This window comes from Hemiscyllium ocellatum, chromosome 31 (assembly GCF_020745735.1).
Source record: "Hemiscyllium ocellatum isolate sHemOce1 chromosome 31, sHemOce1.pat.X.cur, whole genome shotgun sequence".
Taxonomy (NCBI): domain Eukaryota; kingdom Metazoa; phylum Chordata; class Chondrichthyes; order Orectolobiformes; family Hemiscylliidae; genus Hemiscyllium; species Hemiscyllium ocellatum.
In genome coordinates, this window is record NC_083431.1 from 26,885,839 (window position 1) to 26,907,197 (window position 21,359).

A 21,359-nucleotide genomic window follows, 5' to 3' on the forward strand; every position below is an offset into this window, starting at 1 on the left:
AAGCTTCTGACATCCTATACAACACCAAGATTGTCGACTTACATCTTTGCTTCCTCTGCCCATTTTTGGCAGCTGCATCTTCAACTGTTCAGCCTCTAAGCTTGTGAATCCCAATCTGAAAATTCTCCCTGCCTGTTCTTTTGAGATGCTTCTCAAAACCAAAATATTTTGGCAAGCTTCTAGTCACCTGCCCCAATGTCTCCTTCTTTGTCTTGATGTCAATTTCTGTCTAGATCATGCACCAAGAATGTTAATACATTTTCCTATTTTAAAGGTTCTACATAAATGCAGTGTGTGTTTGTGTGTGTCAATCCAAATGGAAAAAAATTAAGAGGAACTGCAATACTTGTTTGGAAAGGTGTGTTTTAAAGAAGTTCATTAGGGAACTTCAAAATGCAAAGTACATCAAATAAAATTATGATACTGCGACGATTAGCATTGGAAATCTTCATGATACTCTTAATGATCGGAACTTCTGGAAACATTAAAGAGCAAGCTTCAGTGAAAGCAAATTAATTTAATCATAGGACCTTATAAATTGGTTGCCAAAGCAACATAATGCTTGATTTACACCTCCAGGAAAGCAGCAGGTACAGGCATGTGACCATTTTTCTTAGTTAAAAGCAGATAATACTGCTTTACCCATAAACAGTTCAGCATTAATACAAAATAGTTCTCTACACAGTGATACAAAATCCCAATATGATTTCTGAAGCACAGCAATGACAGGTTTGCTTGTTGTTAACAGCACCTATTAGAATCACTGGAGCCTGAAACCAGTTTTAAAAAGATTTCTGTGGTTCCTCTAAACTGTTCAAGACTTAACTGAAGCAATTCTTTCCTTTAATGTTTAAGAGCTCTTGCTTGCACTCCAAACATTTAAAATTCATAAGACAGGAGCAAAGCTTGGACAGCACAAATGGGGATTCACACTCCTTTGCAGAGTAGCTGTGTTACTTATTAGAGATTAAGTCAGGCAATCCTTAGTAATTTACTACTAAGGTGATGGTGTTCACATGGCAGATCTGTGCAATGTTGATACATTCACAACATTATAGTGCACCAAAGACAGATATACTTCACACTACAAGTCAGTTGATTATTATAATTAATATAATCCTTGGTTGGGAGGGGTTGAGTCAACATACGTTCTTTAGCATTTATATTGCACACTTCTTGTCCTGGTCTTGCCCATTGAAAGTACACACATTTCCTAAAGTTGACAATTTTATACGTGTATCACAATTGTTGACAAACAGATTGTGCAGAAACGCATTTAAAGTTTACCCAAAAGATTCAAAGTGGATGTTGCTGTAACAAATTTCAAATACATATCTTAAAATCAACAATGACAAGAATGTTGAAATGTGAAAGTTTAAATGAAACTAAATATAAATATGAATTAAAATCAGTGATTTTGACTTGATAACAGATCACATCAGTTCAAACTGCGGAGATGGTGAAACAGGATCCTGGGCTAGAAATCTAGTGACTTTGGTTCGCATTTTCAAATAAAAACAATTAGACAGTTGTACTCAGGTGCATTGCTAACCAGGGATAGTTTACATTGTGTAAGATTATTCCTTACTGCACATAAGTTGAAGGGCAGATTTAATTTTTTTCAATATTCATTCACAGGATGTGAGGTGTGGGTGTCACTAGCTGGGCCAGCATTGATTGGTAATCACAAGCAGCCCTTGAGTAAGGTGATGGTGAGCTGCCCTCTTGAATTACTGCAGTCCAAGTGCTGTTATTAGACCCACAGTGTTCATTCTTTTGTGGGCACAATTTTTAAACATGCAGACTGAGCATATTGTGTCATAAGAATTTCAGGGTAGGCAGTGTTGTAGTGGTAACATTACTGCACTAGTAATTCGAAACCTCAGGTACATGTTCTGGAGGAATAGGTTTGACTCCCACCATGGCAGAATTCAATTAAAAAGTCTGGAATTAAAAAGCTAGCCTACTGGTGACCCTGTTGATTGTCACAGATCTGGTTCATTAATTTCCTTTAGAAAAGGAAATCTACCATCCTTACCTGGTCTGACCCACATATGACTCCAGATCCACAGTTGACTCTCCATCATAGCTTCCAAAACCCTGTTTTCCAGATGTAGATTGGATTCTGAAGCTGTCGTCACACACCATTAATTTTCTTTTACATCAGCTATAAAGTTAATATCTGGCAAGTAGGAATTCAAATTGCTCACTACTTCCTGGTAGACATGGGGGCAAGGGTGGGGGAGCTGTGGGGTGGGGGAGGAGTAGGGAATTATTAGAATTATAATGTATGTCACCATATCCCACCACAAATCAAAACCAAACACCAGGGCAGTCCTGCCTCTCCTATTAGAACAATGACACTTTCCTTTGAATGAATTGAAAAGACATCTTGCAAGTAATGAGTCACAAAATATGCTAGTCTCCCTTGTGGGACGCAGGAAAATACTGGCTGGAAAAACTGTGAGGAACTCGATCCAAGATCTGATGATTTGTTTCCACGTACACAGAACAGAAGCTTCAGTTCCAAAATTAACAATAACAAATGTATAACTTTAAGTTCCACTCTAGGAGTTGATGGTCAAGGAAGACACATTCATAATGTGACCAAATAAATTGAGTATCGAGTTTGCAAGTTCTGCCAACATACACAAATGGCAGACAGTAAGAGCAGGAAAGATTTCTGGTCAGTCACCAGATGGACCGAAATTAGACCCTCTCACTGTTTGTAGCTCCAGGCTCCAATGTTCACGATAAGATGCATGTTGCTGCAGCAACTTGAACTCTCTGAGGGTTGGGGGGAGGGCATCAGAAGTTTGGATGGACAGTGTGGACCAGATTGGTGCCAATAGTATGCGATTTAGTTCCTGTTCTGGCTGGGGTGGATGAGGGTCAGACCTGTCTTTGGGCAAACAGGCTCATAGAAATGTTTATTTACGACATTAATACTAAACCACCATCTGTAAATCACCACCCCCATCAAGCTAGAAGAACCCAAAATTCAATTCCAGCATGCAGCACAGATTAACTTTATCAATGACCAGTGATTGCTTAAGTGTGTGCTCATAAGGCTGCTGGCAATAATTCAGCCATAATCTCAGGGCACAGACCCTGTAAACTCTTGTGTTAATGCAGTCCTCATTCTGCTGAACTTCCTGTAATTGAATATGGACTGCCCTTATGCAAAGCAGTTGTTACTGCACTAAATGGATGTTCGTGTAGCCAATTTTATCATGGAAATAGCACATTGTCAGTAATGATACACCAAGTTCCTTGAATTCAGCACTTCAATCCACATAATTATATTACTGCCAACAGACATCCTGCTTTGCAGAGCAGCTCTATTCATTGCCAAAGTATTGAAATACGTATTAGCCGTACTTTTAATTGTATAGTAACATTAGGAAGATGCATAGACCATTCAGCCCTGCTCTCTTCATCGATTAGCTCACCAAATGGTCAGCAATGTAGTTCGAAATCCTCACGTTTGCTGTACATCCCTTGTTAACCACACCTACAAAAAAACTAACTCTCTTAGTCTGAAAAGCTCCAACTATCCCATGTCAGCATCCAAACTTTTTAACAAGTACCACATATTTGCATTGCCCTTCAAGTGGCTTACGATTTCTTTCCTAAATAACTCAGTTCTACATTTAATGTGACATTTTACCATTAGTCAAGGAGGAGAAGTGATGTGAAAGATCCATGGCAGTATTTCAAAAGAAAGAAGGGGAGCACCCCGACTATCATCGTGAACATATCTCTCAATCAAAAGGAAAAGGTGAGGTGCAGCATGTGTGCGTGTGTGTGAGAGGGAGAGAGGTCAGTATTCCTGACATATATTAATTCTGGAAAGTGTGAAAATAGATAAGTCCCCTGGGGCAGATGGGATATTTCTTTGGATTCTCTGGGAAGCCAGGGAGGAGACTGCAGAGCCTTTGGTTTTGATCTTCATGCTATCATTATCTACAGGAATAGTGAAAGAAGACTGGAGGATAGCAAATGTTATCCCCTTGTTCAAGAAAGGGAGTAGAAACATTGGACCAGTGAGACCACACAAGACCAGTAAGCCTTACTTTGGTTGTTGGCAAAGTGTAGGAAAAGGTTATAAGGGATAGGATTTATAATCATCTAGAAAGGAATAAATTGATTCAGGATAGTCAACACAGTTTTGTGAAGGGTAGCTCATGCCTCAAAAACCTTATTGAGTTATTTGAGAAGGTGACCAAACAGGAGGATGAGGGTAAAGCGATTGACGTGGTGTATATGGATTTCAGTAAGGCATTTGATAAGGTTCCCCACAGTAAGCTATTGCACAAAATACAGAGGCATGGGATTGAGGGTCATTTAGTGGTTTGGATCGGAAATTAACTAGCTGAAAGAAGGTGGCAGTTAATGGGAAATGTTCATCCTGGAGCTTGGTTAATAGTAGTACTGCAAGGATCTGTTTTGGGGCCACTGCTGTTTGTCATTTTTATAAATGACCTGGATGGGGGCATAGAAGGATGGGTTAGTACATTTGCGGATGAGATGAAGGTTGGTAGAGTTGTGGATAGTGCCGAAGGATGTTGTGGTTAACACAGGGTCATAGATAAGCTGCAGAGCTGGGTTGAGATGTGGCAAATGGAGTTTAATGCAGAAAAGTGAGAGGTGATTCACTTTGGAAAGAGCAACAGGAATAAAGAGTACTGAGCTAATGGTAAGAGACTTGGTAGTGTAATTGAACAGAGACATCTTGGTATCTACGTACATAGATCCCTGAAAGTTGCAACCCAGGTTGAGAGGGTTGGTAAGAAGGCACACGGTGTGTTCGCTCTTATTGATGGAGGGATTGAGTTTCAGAGTCATGAGGTCATGTTGCAACTGTACACAATTCTGGTATGGCCGCACTTGGAGTATTGTATACAGTTCTGGTCACTGCATTATAAGGAGGATATGGAAGCTTTGGTTTGGGTTCAGAAGAGATTTACTAGGAGGGAAGGCCTTATGAGGAAAGGCTGAGAGACTTGAGGCTATTTTTGTTGGAGAGAAGAAGGTTGAGAGGTGACTTAATTGAGACATATAAGATAATCAGAGGGTTAGATCGGGTGGACAGTGATAGCCTTTTTCTTCAGATGGTGATGGCTAGCACAAGAGGACATAGCTTTAAATTGAGGGGTGATAGATATAGGGCTGATGCCAGAGATAGGTTTCTTTATTCAGAGAGTAGTAGGGGCATGTAACGACCTGCCTGCAACAGTAGTAGACTCGCCAACTTTAAAGGCAATTAAATGGTCATTGGATAGACATATGGACTAAAATGGAATAGTGTAGGTTGGATGGGCTTCAGATTGGTTTCACAGGTCAGTGCAACATTGAGGGTCAAAGGGCCGGTACCACGCTGTAATGTTCTATGTTCCATGTTCTATGACCCAGACCTTGGTGTAAAAGTCGCAATTTTAAAATCTGTGAATGATACAAACTTGGGAGCACAATGAACTGTGAGGAGGATGGTGTCGAAATTCACAAAGACAGTTTGAGGAAAAGGTAGAGAAATAGCAGGTTAAATTTAATGCAGAGAAATTTGAAGTAGGAAGAATGCAGTGGGTATAATTGTCAAGAAGACACAGGAGCAAAAGGACTTGGGTGTAGGGGTATGTGCACACAAATCATTGCGGGGGGGCAGGAGGAGTTTGGAAATGCTTACAAATAATATGGAATCCTAGGCATTAGCATGAGACAGAGAATACTAAAGCAAGGACATTATGTATGAAATGCTGTTTCAGCCTCAGTTGGGTTACTGCATCCCATTGTTGATGCTGCATTTTAGAATGGATGTGAAAGCAAAAGGGTAGGTGCAGATCATTGTTGTAGGGATGAGGAACTTCAGTTATGGAGATTAATTAGTGATGTTGGGACTGTTTTCCTTGGAAAAAGAAAGTTGGAAAGGAGATTTACTAGAGGTATTGAAAATCATGAAGGTTCTGGACAGTGCAGTTCATAGAAACTGTTCCCTTTGGCAGAATAACTGAGAACCAGAGGGTATAGATTTAAGGTGATTAACAAAAGAAGCAATTGTGACATGAAGAAATTTTATTCACAGTAGGTGCTTAAAATCTGAATTCCTTGGACAGGGTCGCGTAGCAGCGTGCATTGGGGCTTTCAAAAGGAACTTGTATGTCTGAAAAGGAACGGAAGTGGGATTAAGTGAATGGCTTCTTAGAGGGCTAGAATAGACAGGTTGAATGTCTCCCTTCTGTGCTGTAACCATCTCTGGATGACTTAGCAAAACTGATGAGAGGTTTTGCTAGGAGGCCGAAGAAACTATGTCCTCTGATGCGTGGGTCAAAGACCTGAAGACATAGTTTAAAAATCACCGGCAGACAACAGAGAAGACAAAAATATTTTTTTAAAAACTCTAAGCTGACTGCTTGAAAAAAGTTGTGGAACTGGAGTTCATAAATAATATAAAGAATGGTAGACTGGTATTGGAAGAGTACAACAGCTCACGAACAAAAAACAGGGATGTGATACTAAACACAACAGCTCTTTCAGTGAGCCAGCATACGCACACCAGATCAAATAGTTGCTGTCTATGCTGTTAGTCTATGATTCTACATCGCCTCATGTTTGATACCTCCAGAAGAAACAGTTTCTTTGTTTTAACCATAAAATAACAACACATTAAATATTTGAATGGATCAGTCCTCCACTTCCTAAACTTGAGGAAATGTAAGCCATGTATATTCTAGATTTGGAGATGCTGGTGTTGGACTGGGGTGTACAAAGTGAAAAATCACACAACACCAGGTTATAGTCGTACAGGTTTAATTGGAAGCACACTAGCTTTCGGAGCGACGCTCCTTCATCAGGTGATTCATGCAGTTTTTGAGCAAAGTGCAATGTAACTCTGCACACTGCATACATTCATGTACAACTCTGAGCTCAAAAACTGCATGAATTTATGTAAAACTCTGTTATCTCACTTTTTAGATTAGAATCAATCTAAACATCATGGCGTAGACATGATTTACACATAAAAGAAGTGAAACTATCACTGTATTCTAACAGATGAAAGGCTTAACAGACAATCAGTTTTTCAATGTATAATTTCAGTTACATCACACTGCAAATTTTTGCTATAAATTCTGTTACGATTGAGCCCTCCACTATCACCTGATGTATATTCTAAACATACTTATTTTAACACAGTCATTCCAGTATACCTGAGAGACTCTGCAGCACCAGAATAAAATACATCTTTACATAAAGTTAAATGGAATTGCTTCCCCTCCTGCTGGATAATGCTTAGGTCTGCTTTAGAAATGCTCTGATATTTGACTGTGTCGAATCACACATTGTCTCCCATGCAAGACCAGACATGAGTATTATAAGTACTTTTAATATCACACACACACATCACACACACTTATTTCTTTCCTTTCCTTCACCACTAGAAGTGGTGAAGCCGTATTTAACCCTGTCATCACTGTCAATCTGTAATTCAGCCAAGTTCAGAGTAATACTTAAAGCATTATTGGTTCCATATCCCAGGCCTGCAATTATTTCAGAACAAGTGGCGAGGAAGGATAATTAAAAACATAATCAAATTGCAATGAAGCTAAAGGAGATCTCTAATTTCAGTCTTTAAATGTGTATTTCTTCACAATTATACAAATGTAGCTTTCAAAATTGCTGTTTGTAGAACTTTTCCAAATGCAATTTGGCTGCTCCACCCATCACTTAATGAGCGACAACAACTGAAAAGTAATTGAAAGGATCTAAGATATGCAAGTTGATTCATTCAAGCATTTTTATTAATTATGAAAGGGATCTCTGGGGGATAGACATTAGTGCTAGCTTCCAAATGAAAATATTCACATTGAAACTAACTGCAGGAGGTAATAGTTCAAAGTGGAAATTATGTCTGACATTCTCCTATGAATTCAATATTCTTCCAAATTAGTCTTCGCTATTTGACTGAAGTAACTGATGAGGAATACCATTTAAAACCTCCACAAGACATGTCCGTATTGGAATTTGGTTTGGGTGTTAAGACTTCACGTGAGAACAGTACCAATACATTTGCCTACATATATAATCCAGTAATTAATAAAGAGATACAAAAATAGATTTAAACATAATAAATTGAAGAAATTCTCAGAATTGCATTTAAATTACACAGAAGGATTCTACCATTGCAGGAATTTCCTGTGGGAGGCAAGGCTGCATAAAGTCCATTAATTTGGCTGCTGGAAATCATATCCAGTTGCTATTATAAACTGGAACAATCATATTGAGAGATCAACCTCTGACACTTTGGTTAAACGGTTGAGGAATATTTCTTCACACTACAATCTTATTAAATACATATGTTGTTTAATTGCTTTTAATCAAAAATTGAGACAGAGGTAAGCAATCAGCAAAGCTGAAAATGTGTTGCTGGTTAAAGCACAGCAGGTCAGGCAGCATCCAAGGAACAGGAAATTTGACGTTTCGGGCCAGAGCCCTTCATCAGAAATGAGGAGAATGTGCCAGGCAGGCTAAGATAAAAGGTAGGGAGGAGGGACTTGGGGGAGGGGCGATGGAGATGTGATAGGTGGAAGGAGGTCAAGGTGAGGGTGATAGGTTGGAGTGGGGTGGGGGCGGAGAGGTCAGGAAGAAGATTGCAGTCAGCAAACCCAATTTTACATTGCTGCTGGTTTGATTTGGATCATAAGAAAGGGGAGGAGAGTGAGGCACAGGCTCAGTGAATGAGCTTTGGATCTTTGCATTTTTTGGAATTAGGACAGCTGTTCCACAGCCCATCCTGTCCAAGAAAGTGATCCAAGGGTGGGATGGGGCCAGCAAACAGCTGGCAGCACACACTTCATCAATCCATCCTTCTCTGTACTCATCCACTAGTCATGCCTCATGCAGCCTTGTATTTCAATAGGTGACCAATTGCAAGGGTGGCTCAATAGTTAGCATTGCTGCCTCACAGCACCGGAGACTTGGTTTTGAATGCACCCTTTGGGTGATTGTCTGTATGGAATTTGCATATTCTCCTCCCCGTGTCTGCTTGGGTTTCCTCCAGGTGCTCTGGTTTCCTCACAAAGTGCAAGTTAGCAGACAATACAAAGATCAGTGGAATTGAGAATAGTGTAGAAAGTTGTCAAAGGATACAGTAGGATATAGATCAGTTGCAGATATGGGAGGAAAATGGCAGATGGAGTTTAATTAGGGTAAGTGTGAGCTGCTGCACTTTGGGAGATCAAATTTTAAGAAAACGTACACAGTTACCATCAGGACCCTGAACAGCATTGATGTACAGAGGGATCTTGGACTTCAAGTCCATAGCTCCCTGAAAGTGGCCACGCAGGTACCTAGGGTTGTAAAGAAGGCATAAGCCATGTTTGCGTTTATTGGTTAGGGAATTGAGTACAAGAGTCAGGATGTAATTTTGCAGCTTTATAAGACTTTGGTTAGGCCACACTTACAATTCTGTTCACCACATTACTGGAAGGATGTGGAAACTTTAGAGAGAGTGCAGAAGAGATTTACCAGGATGCTGCCTGGATTAGAGGGTTTGAGCTATAAGGAGAGGCTAGAAGAACTTGGGCTGTTTTCTCTGGAGCGGCAGGGCCTGAGGGGAGACTTGATAAAAGTCTGTAAAATTATGATTTGCATAGATAGAGTTGTCAGTCAGAATCTTTCTCCCAGAGTTGAAATGTCTAATACTAGGGGGCATGCATTTCAGGTGAGAGGGGGAAAGATGTGAGGGACAAGTTTGTTTATTACACAGAGTGTGGGAACAGTCTGATACTAGGAATAGTTTTGGAGGCAGATACCTTAGTGGTATTTAAGGGACTTTTAGATAAGCACATGACTATGGAGGGATATGGACCAAGAGTAGGCAGAAAGGATTGGTTTCATTTGGTGTTACGTTTGGTACAACATTGTGGGCCGAAGGGTCCGTTCCTGTGCTGTACTGCTCTATGTTTTCTGTGCAGGTTAGATGGATTGCCATGTGTTACAGGGATAAGGTAGGGGGGGTCAAGTCTGAGTAAGATGCTCTTCTGAGTGTTGGAGTGGACTCGATGGGCTGAATGGCCTGCTTTAACAGTGTAGAGATTCCAATAAGGAGCTCTACAGTCCATGTTACTTTTTTCCACCACCAAATCACCCATGCTAGATTTTCATCTATTAACCAAATCTTTCATTTTACTTATTTTTCTCATCAACCTGCTCAGAGTTATTATTACATGCCTCTATAGTAGGCAGGACTTGAATCCAGACCTCTTGCTTAGGGGTAGGGACACTACCACTGAGCCACAAGAGCGCCCAAAGAAATCTAATTGCAATTTATCTCACCTGTAGCTTTTTAATTAATGAAAGGCATTCCCAACTGCTCCTGGCTCTCCACAACTTTCTTAATGGCAATCAGGGATAGGCTAAATTGGTGATAGAGTCAGCAACACCCACTCATTATGAAAGAATACATTATCAAATGTTTTCTATGGGAAATACCCTGCATTATCATCATTTCACAACATCTCCCCACCATCCATTCACCAATTTGAGAGACCAATATTTTACACCAAAAATCATAAAGTCAATTTATATGAGTAATGCTTTTGAGGAACTGATGTGTGTTTAATCAATTCCATAAAAGCTGTTACAATAGAGAACATAATAACCAACAACACTAAAGAATCCAATGATTCCCTAACGTTTATTTACTTTGTACACAATGTATATAATTTATTGTTATAATGTACAATGAGTATATCCCATAACAAATTAACTATATCATTTCACATTAAATCCTTCAAAATCCATCTGATTATCATCTCAATCACCAAACATTTAATTCAAATAACATGGCTGCATAATGCCACATGTATCTTCCCTGACTTCATCATCATCAGTGGCACCAATAACTTGGGTGCTAATATTCCAAGAGTAAATGGCACTAGGATAGTTGAGGACATTTTGGAAATGATTTTTGACAGCACTGGGATCAAGTACATTCAGTACCTCTATGATCTATTGGCAGAATGGTTTTTGTAAGGGTGTCAAATATTTCTGCCTTTAGTGAATGTTCCTTCATCTAACAGTATTCATAAAACTGCCAGGGACAACTGAAATGTTGATGTTGGTTGATTTCCCATCACCAATTACATGATCAATAAGGTGGGATTTGAACATGTCCCACCTGAATAAACATTTCTATTTATGTAGTCCTTCTAGTCTCAAATGCCACATTCCTACTAGCCATTTCATAGGAATGCCAGCGTTCATCCCATCTTTGTTATTAGGTCACAATGCCTTTCTGAAATTTCTCTTTGGAAGATGGTAATTGTAAAAGTTCTTTCAAAGGTATGCAATGTGTTTCTTCCTTTGCTTTGTTAATCCTTCCCTGCTTTCATAGATCACCCAAATTTGTGAAAGTAGAAAACAGGATATTTGATTTGCCACTGTGTTGACATTCTGTACATCACAGCTGTTGCTTTGAAATGAGGAGAACTTTGCATTTGAAGATGACCATCAGCTTTCAGTTTATGCCATTCACCATACAAGATGGAACTAGGGTAAACTGCACTTTCTCACCACCAACCGTTTTTACGAAGATTGATTTTTCACCTCTTTTGGTAATGGTATTGTGGACGGTGCAGTGGCTCAGTGTTTAGTATTGCTGCCGCACAACACCAGGGACCCCAGATACAATTTCAGTCTCTGGTGACTGTTTGTATGGAGTATGCACATTCTCCCCCTGTCTCTGTCGGTTTCTTCCAGGAGCTCCAGTTTCCTCTCGGTCCAATGATGAGCACATCAGATGGATTGGCTATGCTAAATTGTCCAGGGATGTGTAGATTAGGTGGATTAGCCTTGGAAAATGCAGGGTTACAGGTATAGGGTAGGGGGTGGATTGGGTGGGATGCTGTTCAGAGAATCAATGTGGATTTATTGGTGTTTCCACATTGCAGGGATTCTATGTCTATGTCAGTATTATTTGATGGCACATTGAAATTTATCAGTGATTCAACCATTTTTCCAACGCAGGACACCAATATGCATTCTTCACTCAACGTCAGATGACTAGACAGTGGAATTTGATGATTTGATGTTGAGTTCAGGAAGGACAGAGTGTGAATTTTTTGTTTTCTGATGGGGTACTAAAATGCACCCTGCCTATTCTTGAATTCTCAAAAATCATTTTCTTAATTTCTCTGGGGGGTACAGAGTTGCAAGCCTCAGAGGGTGACAATATGAACATTTTGCTGATATTTGTTAACCCATTCTGCCATTTTGGAGTTGAGTTTAAAATGAGCTGTGCGCTTGTTATACTTTCGCCAAGGCAGTGTGATCTATCAGTTGGTACATATAATTCTCGAAAGTTGGCTGGAAAATTGCCTCTAGAGTTAGTGGAAAGGAACTCAAAAAATTACCATGCATGTCTCGAAATTGTAGCAAGTAATAGACAGAGTGTAGTTTGCTCCCTAAAAGAGATTTTACATGAGGTACATGAAACGTTTATTTTCTAAAACTAAAAACCATGAGTTAACTTATATTAGTCCATATGCTACGTTCCCTGTACATTTTAAGTATATTAACATTTTTGTTTTGACAGTTTCCACTGACAGGAGCTTAATACAATTACAATATCACATTCAGGCTTGTCAATCCTTTCAGGATGGCTTATATAATAGCAGTACGTGGCTACTGGATTGATCCTATACAAATAAATGCTAGCTGCATTTGATATAGTTGCCAACTGATAAACTTAATAACCTTTATTGGAGCTTTCCTGCACTAACTATTGTGCAATGACAAAGTTTTTTTTAAACTGGGTATTTATACCATGACTGACATTGATATAAATGCCCTGTTTAAACAGATTCCAGATGTCAGTTTTTGAACTAATTTATAGGAGGTTAGGATGCAAAGTGGCAGAAGTGGGCGGCACAGTGGCACAGCGGTTAGCACTGCTGCCTCACAGTGCCAGAGACCCGGGTTCAATTCCCGACTCAGGCGACTGACTGTATGGAGTTTGCACATTCTCCCAGTGTCTGCGTGGGTTTCTGACTAAAAGGGACTAATTGACACATCCCTTCTAGGTTTCACTGAATTACTGATCAGTCATCTAGTAACGAAGAGTCACAAACTTCCATTTCCACGATTGCTTTGATTATGGCCAAGGCGTCTTCTTTATGGGAATTGCAAAAGTTATTTCAAAGAAATGTAACACTCATGTGTTCCTTTGCTATCTTTCAGAGATCATCCTAATCTGGGAACATAGAAAGCAAGATATTTGGTTTGCAGCTGGGTTGATGTTCTGTACATCACAGTTTGATGGTTTGAAATGAGATAAGATTGAAGAGGAGCTGCACCTAGCAAGTCAAAGTTCACTGGTTTCCTAACTCTGACAACAAGAATGTTTAATGACTAGGAGGTATTGACATTCCTCGGAAAGATAAAAATCTCAGAAATTGTAATGAAATCAAAATCAATTACATCATAGGTTGTACATGAAAATGTTATGAATGCAGGACTTTATAAAATGTGATATTTAAAACTGTCCCTAGAACAGGAACTATTTGGAAAGGAGACAAAATCTGCCCAAAGGCAAGCCCACGTGATCATCTATGAAATCTACCCAGAGATGAATCCACATGGCCTTATGGAGTCCAAAACTCAAATGAAACTTAGTCAAAGTCAGGTTCAAGTTTTAACACCGTGTCACAAAGGAGGAGGCAGATGGCCTGGCTACTGCCCAAATTCTCAGTCAGTCAGATCGCAAGACTCAGGGAATAAAGACCCACAACAGTTACTGCTATTCCAGACAGGCAAAAAGGATCGTCTTTGGATAGATGAGCAGGCTGAGCGCTGGTGAGAATGATTCTTGATTTAATGAAGCGAAGCTTGTCAAGAGTTAAAAGTCCCAGTCCCCTACTACTGAAAGTCCAATTGATTATACACAGATCAGGCAAAAATTGTAATGGAATTATACTCAATTTACTAAGTATATTAACAATCAAACAGATTGCGCTCAATTATAGTCAACCGTTAATCATGTTTAATGCTCTGTTTTGTAACTATTGTGAACCATGCTAACATTCCATTATATAAATAGTCTGTACTAAATAGTCTTCATTGTGATTAGTTTTAATTATTTTAAACTGTTCATGTCAACTAAGAATTGCTAACCTATGACTGAAAACCTCAAACCCTTGATTTTAATTCCATTTTCAAGAAGTCATATGAACTTTGGTTGAAACATGACCTTTTGACTCCCAATACTATTGGCACAGGAAAATTGCTTAGATTTACTTAAGGACCATACATGGTCCTGCCCAAGATACCAAAGCTTTGTTAAAAAGTCATGTCAATATTTGATTTTCTGTGTTGGATTTTAACTTCTGAATGATCTTCCTCATTGAAAACTATGCATTTGCCCGTGTATAAAGAAAAATAGATCCAACTAGTTTGAAATGATTTGTATATCAAAATCAGACCATCCCTGAAAGGGGCCAGGAATAACTTATTTTCATTAAGTTAAAATCACATTTCACCAAACCAACATCAGCACTGGAAACTTTGTTTCAATGGATACTGGAAGACTCGGTTTGATGGGATGGGGAGAAAATTTCCCGTTAAAGTTGGAAGATTGGGATTTTAAAGATAAAATTCCATTTATGCTGAGGGAGCAGTGTAACATGTAAATGTGGAGTTTTTGGTTTATTAAGAAGTTAATTGGGAATTAACTTCGTAGTTTAGTACATTAATTAGGTTAATAATATTTTGTCAGTGTTGATTTTAGTTTGTTTGTAACAACAAAATTCCTAGAATGTGAAATCTTGATCAATTTCTTCATTAGGAAATTTTGATTTTGTAAAAATGATCATCTCCATAATGAATGCCTTTCATAACCTCAGGGCATCACAAAGCATTTTATAGCTAATAAGATACATCTTGTATTAGGCATTCTGTGGCCTCCTGAAATTTATCTCATCACATCTGTTCACTTCCATTGATGCCCAGATCCATATTTCTACAAGACGCTGTTTCTGCCTAATGTCAAAATCTGATGCAGAGCCCACACTATTAATATCCTTTGTCTTGGCTTTGCCACTCAATGTACTTAAAAGTACATTGTTGTACTTTTTAATGCCATTTTACAAATACATATTTATTATTCCAGGACTTATAACAGAAATGCTGAGCATTTTTTCCTCCATTACAGGCAGATTAATGTGTTTTGGCTTCAGGCCTGTGATTCATTCGCACAGAATTTGAAAGATGCAGCAACATAATTTCAAATATTCCCATCGCCAACACTCCACTCATTATTATACCCATTGCTCAGCACTCGGACTGAATAACTGCTCGGTTGTTGTACACCAGCAGTGGTGCCAATCATCCTATCCACCCTCATGCTACTGCATGCATTCAGAACTCAGTTATTATCACTGGTGTGCACTACTCCAATACCAGTCATATTATTTCAATAGCATTTCTCACTCATCTTTTAAATTAGGTTGCTGAACCTTTTGCCCAGCATCAACAAAGAAACTCAAGTCAGACAAAGGACAGAAGTTCACTCTTTATCTCAACAAGCATCAAAAAGAATTTGATTCTGGGTCTCAAATTTTAGGAAAGCTACCAAGTCCTTGGTGTGGGTATATAAACAATTGCACAGAATGATACCAATGATGTAGGATTGCAGTTACATGCTGGAGTTGAAGAAGCTGGCATCGTTTGCTTTATAGTCTAGAAAAGTTTATGGGAAATTGGATGGGAGTGTTCAAAAGTATGAAGTGTTTTGTTGAAGTAAATAAAAGGGAAATATTCCAGTGACAGAATGGACAGTAACTAGACAGATATAGATTTAAGGTGATCAGCAAAACAATCAGGAGAAAGTGAGGACTGCAGATGCTGGAGATCAGAGCTGAAAATGCGTTGCTGGAAAAGCGCAGCAGGTCAGGCAGCATCCAAGGAGCAGGAGAGTCGATGTTTCGAGCCCGAAACATCACCTCTCCTGCTCCTTGGATGCTGCCTGACCTGCTGCGCTTTTCCAGCAACACATTTTCAGCAAAACAATCAGGACAACTCGAGGAAATTTTCTTTTTTAGCAAAACAAAAGAAGTTATTTTCAAGAATATCCAATCTGAAAAGGAGGTGGATGCATATTTTTTAAAAATTGAGCAATTACCTGAAGGGTAAAACAATAAAACTGTCAAAAAACAGGTGGAGGAGGATTAACAGGATAGCTCTACCAAAAATCTAGTCTGATGGGCCAAATGACCACCTTCTGTGCTGTGTCATTCTATAACTCTAAATAATATTTAACATTAACATATTTAAAATCAAATCTGTAATCTCACAGAGAGATTATGCTCATTTGAAAACGATCCATTTACATTTATACTAAAAGACCAGGATGTTGTCTAGAAACCATATTCCTTGCACTGCAGGTCTCAGCTACACAAATCGATGACACCATTTCAATTACCTACTTTACTATATGCTTGTGATACTTATTGCACTCCTGTTGTGTACTGATTATCAAAACACTCACCCAAGCTTTGTTTACATGGAATCCCTGTGGACATGTTTAAATCAACTGTGCTCCTCTGTACTTGAGTTTTCCAGCAAATGACATCTACAAATAACTGTAACGTTTGAGACAATACTGTGTGCACACATTCCAATCGGACCTGTTTTTAAAAATGTCTGAATAGATTTTTAATCTTCTGTAATGCTACACATATTAAATCAGTAGCATACAGGAAAAAAAAAGTTAAAAATCACACAACACCAGGTTATAGTCCAATAGGTTTAATTGGAAGCACACTAGCTTTCGGAGTGACGCTGCTTCCACCTGATGAAGGAGCAGCGCTCCAAAAGTTAGTGTGCTTCCAATTAAACCTGTTGGACTATAACTTGGTGTTGTGAGATTTTTAACTTTGTACACCCCAGTGCAACACCGGCATCTCCAAATCAGGAAAAAAAAAAGACCACTTGGTTAGTTGACAAATGGAATATTTCACCAGTGACACTGATTTGAAAAGGTTACCTAGATATACATTTAAATGTTGCTGAGATACTGACTTAAACAGCCATTTTCACAACAGTCACCAGAGCAATCCTCAAGGGCTGGCCATGTGATTTTAATCTTATATCCCTAATGGTTTCACTTCCAACTCATCATTTCCCTAAAGCACTGCCTTCAGTCATCTTACACACTTCATACACTTACGGTCCCTATTTCCTCCTCAGGATTCCCTGAAACTGCTTTCAAATGGTGTGATGCACTCTTGGAAAAGCAAAATACTGTGGATGCTGAAATGTGTAAAAAAAGACCCAGAATGCTGGAGAAACTCTGGAGGTCTTACAGCAATTGTGGCAAGAGACACAGTTAATGTTTTGAGTCCAAAGACTTTTATTGAAGAAAAACATCAACTCTGTTTTTCTCTGTACTCTTAGTCTGCCGAAGGTCTTTCAAATTGAAACTGGGAAGCATGTTTTCACACAAGAGGATTATAGAAATCTGGAACTCATCTTGAGTTGGGTGTCAAGAGATACAGAGAAAGGGCAAGGTTTTGTGGTACAGATCAGCCACAATTGAACAATCTCAAGGGTCTGCATAGATGACTCCTCTTTCTGTGTTCCAAATCGCTGGTGCACTCCTAAACCTTCAATCTATGGAAGTACTGTCATATTTCCCAACCTTGCCTTTCTGTAGCTAGCAACCAAACATTAGTTGAGAGGGCAGATAGCTTAGGACATAATTTCAACATTTCGATCATTTAGAATTTCAAATATTTCCAATCCCTTATTTGAAAATTGCTTCTATGTTCAGAACTCAAATCCAAACTATACACCACCAGCCACTCTGATTTTCACAACCCATTGTTCGTTTGTTGTTTGAAACATTTATTTTTTCTGTGAGCCTTCTTCTTTCTCATTCATACAATAGCAAGTCTCAGATACACAGTCACTTCTAAACCAAATCGGCAAATAAAACAATTAAAAGTTGGAAGACTGAAACAAAAAAAAGATATTAAAAACAGCAACAAAAACAGAGCAAGTGCAATAAGAAGTTAGCTCATGTTGTTTTGGGAATGGATGTTTCATCAGACCATACTTTTCTTTCTATCAAAGATCTCAAGGTCAAAAGGGTTTGTGTGCTTTGATGTTTTAAGTACAACCAATTGCATTAATGTCCAAAAATGAACTCATATTATGCATTATCTGTATTGTTCTATCGCTTGACAAGTCAGATGAAAGTAGATGAGGTTTGCAAACAGAAAGCTCAAATGATTTCTTTGAGCGTTATTTGTTGCTATCGTGCAAATAAAATGCAGTTTATTTCAAGTACTTTTATCACAATCAATATTTTATATTTAGTTTTGAATATTAAAATAAATACAATTTTCAATTACTTCAGGCTTCTCTATTAATGATCAGCCAGCGATCTAAGGCAGCATTCTCAATGAATGCTCATTTGAGAATTCTTACACTCTATTTTTAAGAGTCAAAGTAAAAGAAGTGCTCCTCATAACAGCCAAGTTGGAAAAAGTAATGTCATTATGTGAAGTGCCAATCAAGTGCTCCAGTTCAACTTCAGGCTTACAGCAGATCATTCTCTAATAAAACCTTTACAAGGGATACACAGCAGTTTACAAGCAAATTTGAAGAATAAACACTTTATGTACATTCATAAAAAATTCTTATGCAATGTGACTTTAGCAATAAGTTCACAAGATGGCAGTGCAAATTAACTTCAAGTGTTTATGGAGCTATATTAGTTAAGCTTCTCTTTTCATTCCAAGGTAACCTCTGTGAGCCAACTTTAGATTAAAAAAAACTTTAGCGATGTTATAGCGCAAAACAAAAGATCTTATGCACTTGCTTATTGAAGTCTCGTACTCTGTTTAATTGAGAAAAAAGGCAACACTAGGGACAGCAGAGAAACAAGAATGAAAGAAAAATAAAAACAAAATTGGGCACTGCCTTTTTTCAGTTTTGCACTGACCAGCCATCCCTGTGAAATTTCCAGCAATAAAGAGCAAAATAGGCAGGGAAATATGCTTTTGGAGTGCATACACATACACAAAAGAGTAAGCCCTTCAGCCCATCAAGTCTGTTCTGACATTTAACTACTCTGCAGCTCATCCATCTATTTGCCCTGGTTCCACATCCTTTTATGCCCTTGTCCAGCAAACATTCACTCATCCCTTAGTTAATTGTGGCTGTTTTTGAGGAAGGGAAATCCATACATCTATCCTGTGTGTGACTATTTTCCAACTTCTCAGTGGCCTGGCTCTGATTTAAAGAATATGAACCTTTGTCCAAGACACCCCACCCAGCAGAAAAAGCTTCTTTCTCCACAGCCTGTAAATTCTTTAAAAGATTACAAAATATTCAATTAAATAACTCTTATAGTAGGCATACATTACCATGATATTTACTACTGTGGTGTTAGTAGTCTTTCATTGAATAGCTGAAGCAAATAAATCACAGACAGAGTCAGAAAAGTGGACCCAAAGTCTTCTCTTCACACATCACTATTTCACCGCCATTAGCACCGCTTTTTGTTTGCTCTGGACACCAGCCCAATCTGTTCTACTCGTTCCTCATCCCTCTTCTGTCAACAGCATAAAAAAAAACTTTTCCAGTCCATTTCAGTTCTGAAAAAGAGCCATGTTGGATTTGAAATAATAACTCTGTCTCTTGATCCACTGATGGTGCCTGACCCAAGTTTCCAACATTGTTTCTAACAGCAATTTTAGCTAATATGGAACCACAATGAATGTCTACTGAAATTCCATATTTATCATTTTCCTTGACAATTTCCTGCCTACCACTTAATATCCTCAATAAGCTTTATTTGTGAGCAGACATGGCTTCCTCTTTAGAAATCCACGTTGTCTCACTTTAAGAAGTTCAAGTTCTTCCAAGCGTTCAGTCATTCCATCCTTAAATATAAATTCAATAACTTTCCTACCACAGAGTTGACTGAAATAGTAATTTTGCAGTTTCTCCATCTTGCCTTCCTTAACACATTAAAAACACATTAAGCAGCTGAACTGCTTTTTGCAGGAAACTTGGAAATATTCACTCTACTATATGAAGGTACTTCAGAGGTTCACATCATATGCAATGTAACGGATTATCAGTATGTATATTGGTTAAAAAGTTGCTTGCTGATTTGGATTATGGACTAATTAAGGACAGACAATACTACCCAAGTTACAATGATGAAAGGACCTGGGCAGGAAGCAGATTGTCATGTACAAGATCTGAGACTAAATGAGAACTGAGCTTATTAAAAGCGACAGGTTTTTAAGAAATACTTACCACAGCATGGTGAAAAAGCAGTTCCCAGGAATGTTGAAATTTCTGGTTCAACAGCATGTCTATAAAATCATGAATGAAATAACCTGCAAGCCAAGAATAAATAAATGCCACAAACTCAGAATATGAAAATATTGGAAATTAAATATATAAAATTAATCTTATTATCATATTCAATTTTCAAGGTAAAAACACCAAATGAAGTCGATCGATAAAAGGAGCTGAATACATCTACTGCTATTTGGAAAGGTAAGAACTGATTAAGGATAGTCAACATGGCTTCGTGTGTGGGAAATCATGTCGCACAAACTTGATTGAATTTTTTGAAGAAGTAACAAAGAGGATTGATGAGGGCAGAACGGTAGATGTAATCTATATGGACTTCAGTAAGGCGTTTGACAAGGTTCCCCATGGGAGACTGGGTTAGTAAGGTTAGATCTCATGGAATACACGGAGAACTAGCCATTTGGATACAGAAGTGGTTCAAAGGTAGAAGGCAGAGGGTGGTGGTGGAGGGTTGTTTTTCAGACTGGAGGCCTGTGACCAGTGGAGTGCCACAAATATCGGTGCTGGATCCACTTTGTTTCGTCATTTACATAAACGATTTGATGTGAGCATAAGACGTATAGTTAGTAAGTTTGCAAATGACACCAAAATTGGAGGTGTATGGGACAGCGAAGAAGGTTACCTCAGATTACAACAGGATCTGGACCAGATGGGCCAATGGGCTGAGAAGTGGCAGATGGAGTTTAATTCAGATAAATGCGAGGTGCTGCATTTTGGGAAAGCAAATCTTAGCAGGACTTATACACTTTATGGGAACGTCCTAGGGAGTGTTGCTGAACAAAGAGACCTTGGAGTGTAGGTTCATAGCTCTTTGAAAGTGGAGTAGCAGGTAGATAGGATAGTGAAGGTGGTGTTGGGATGCTTTCTTTTATCGGTCAGAGTATTGAGTACAGGAGTTGGGAGGTCATGTTACAACTGTACAGAACATTGGTTTGGCCATTGTTGGAGTATTGTGTGCAACGTTGGTCTCC

The 21,359-nt window shown here is 38.7% G+C and overlaps 1 protein-coding gene across 1 annotated transcript in view; it reads right to left on the reverse strand.

Moving 5' to 3' along the window:
- Positions 1 to 21,359, reverse strand: part of tlcd2 (TLC domain containing 2) — a 56,721-nt gene that overhangs the window by 19,715 nt on the left and 15,647 nt on the right. Inside the window, exon 3 of the mRNA XM_060848103.1 lies at positions 20,326 to 20,408. Within this exon, the coding sequence (XP_060704086.1) occupies positions 20,326 to 20,408 (83 nt within the window). The remainder of the gene's footprint in view (positions 1 to 20,325; positions 20,409 to 21,359) is intronic.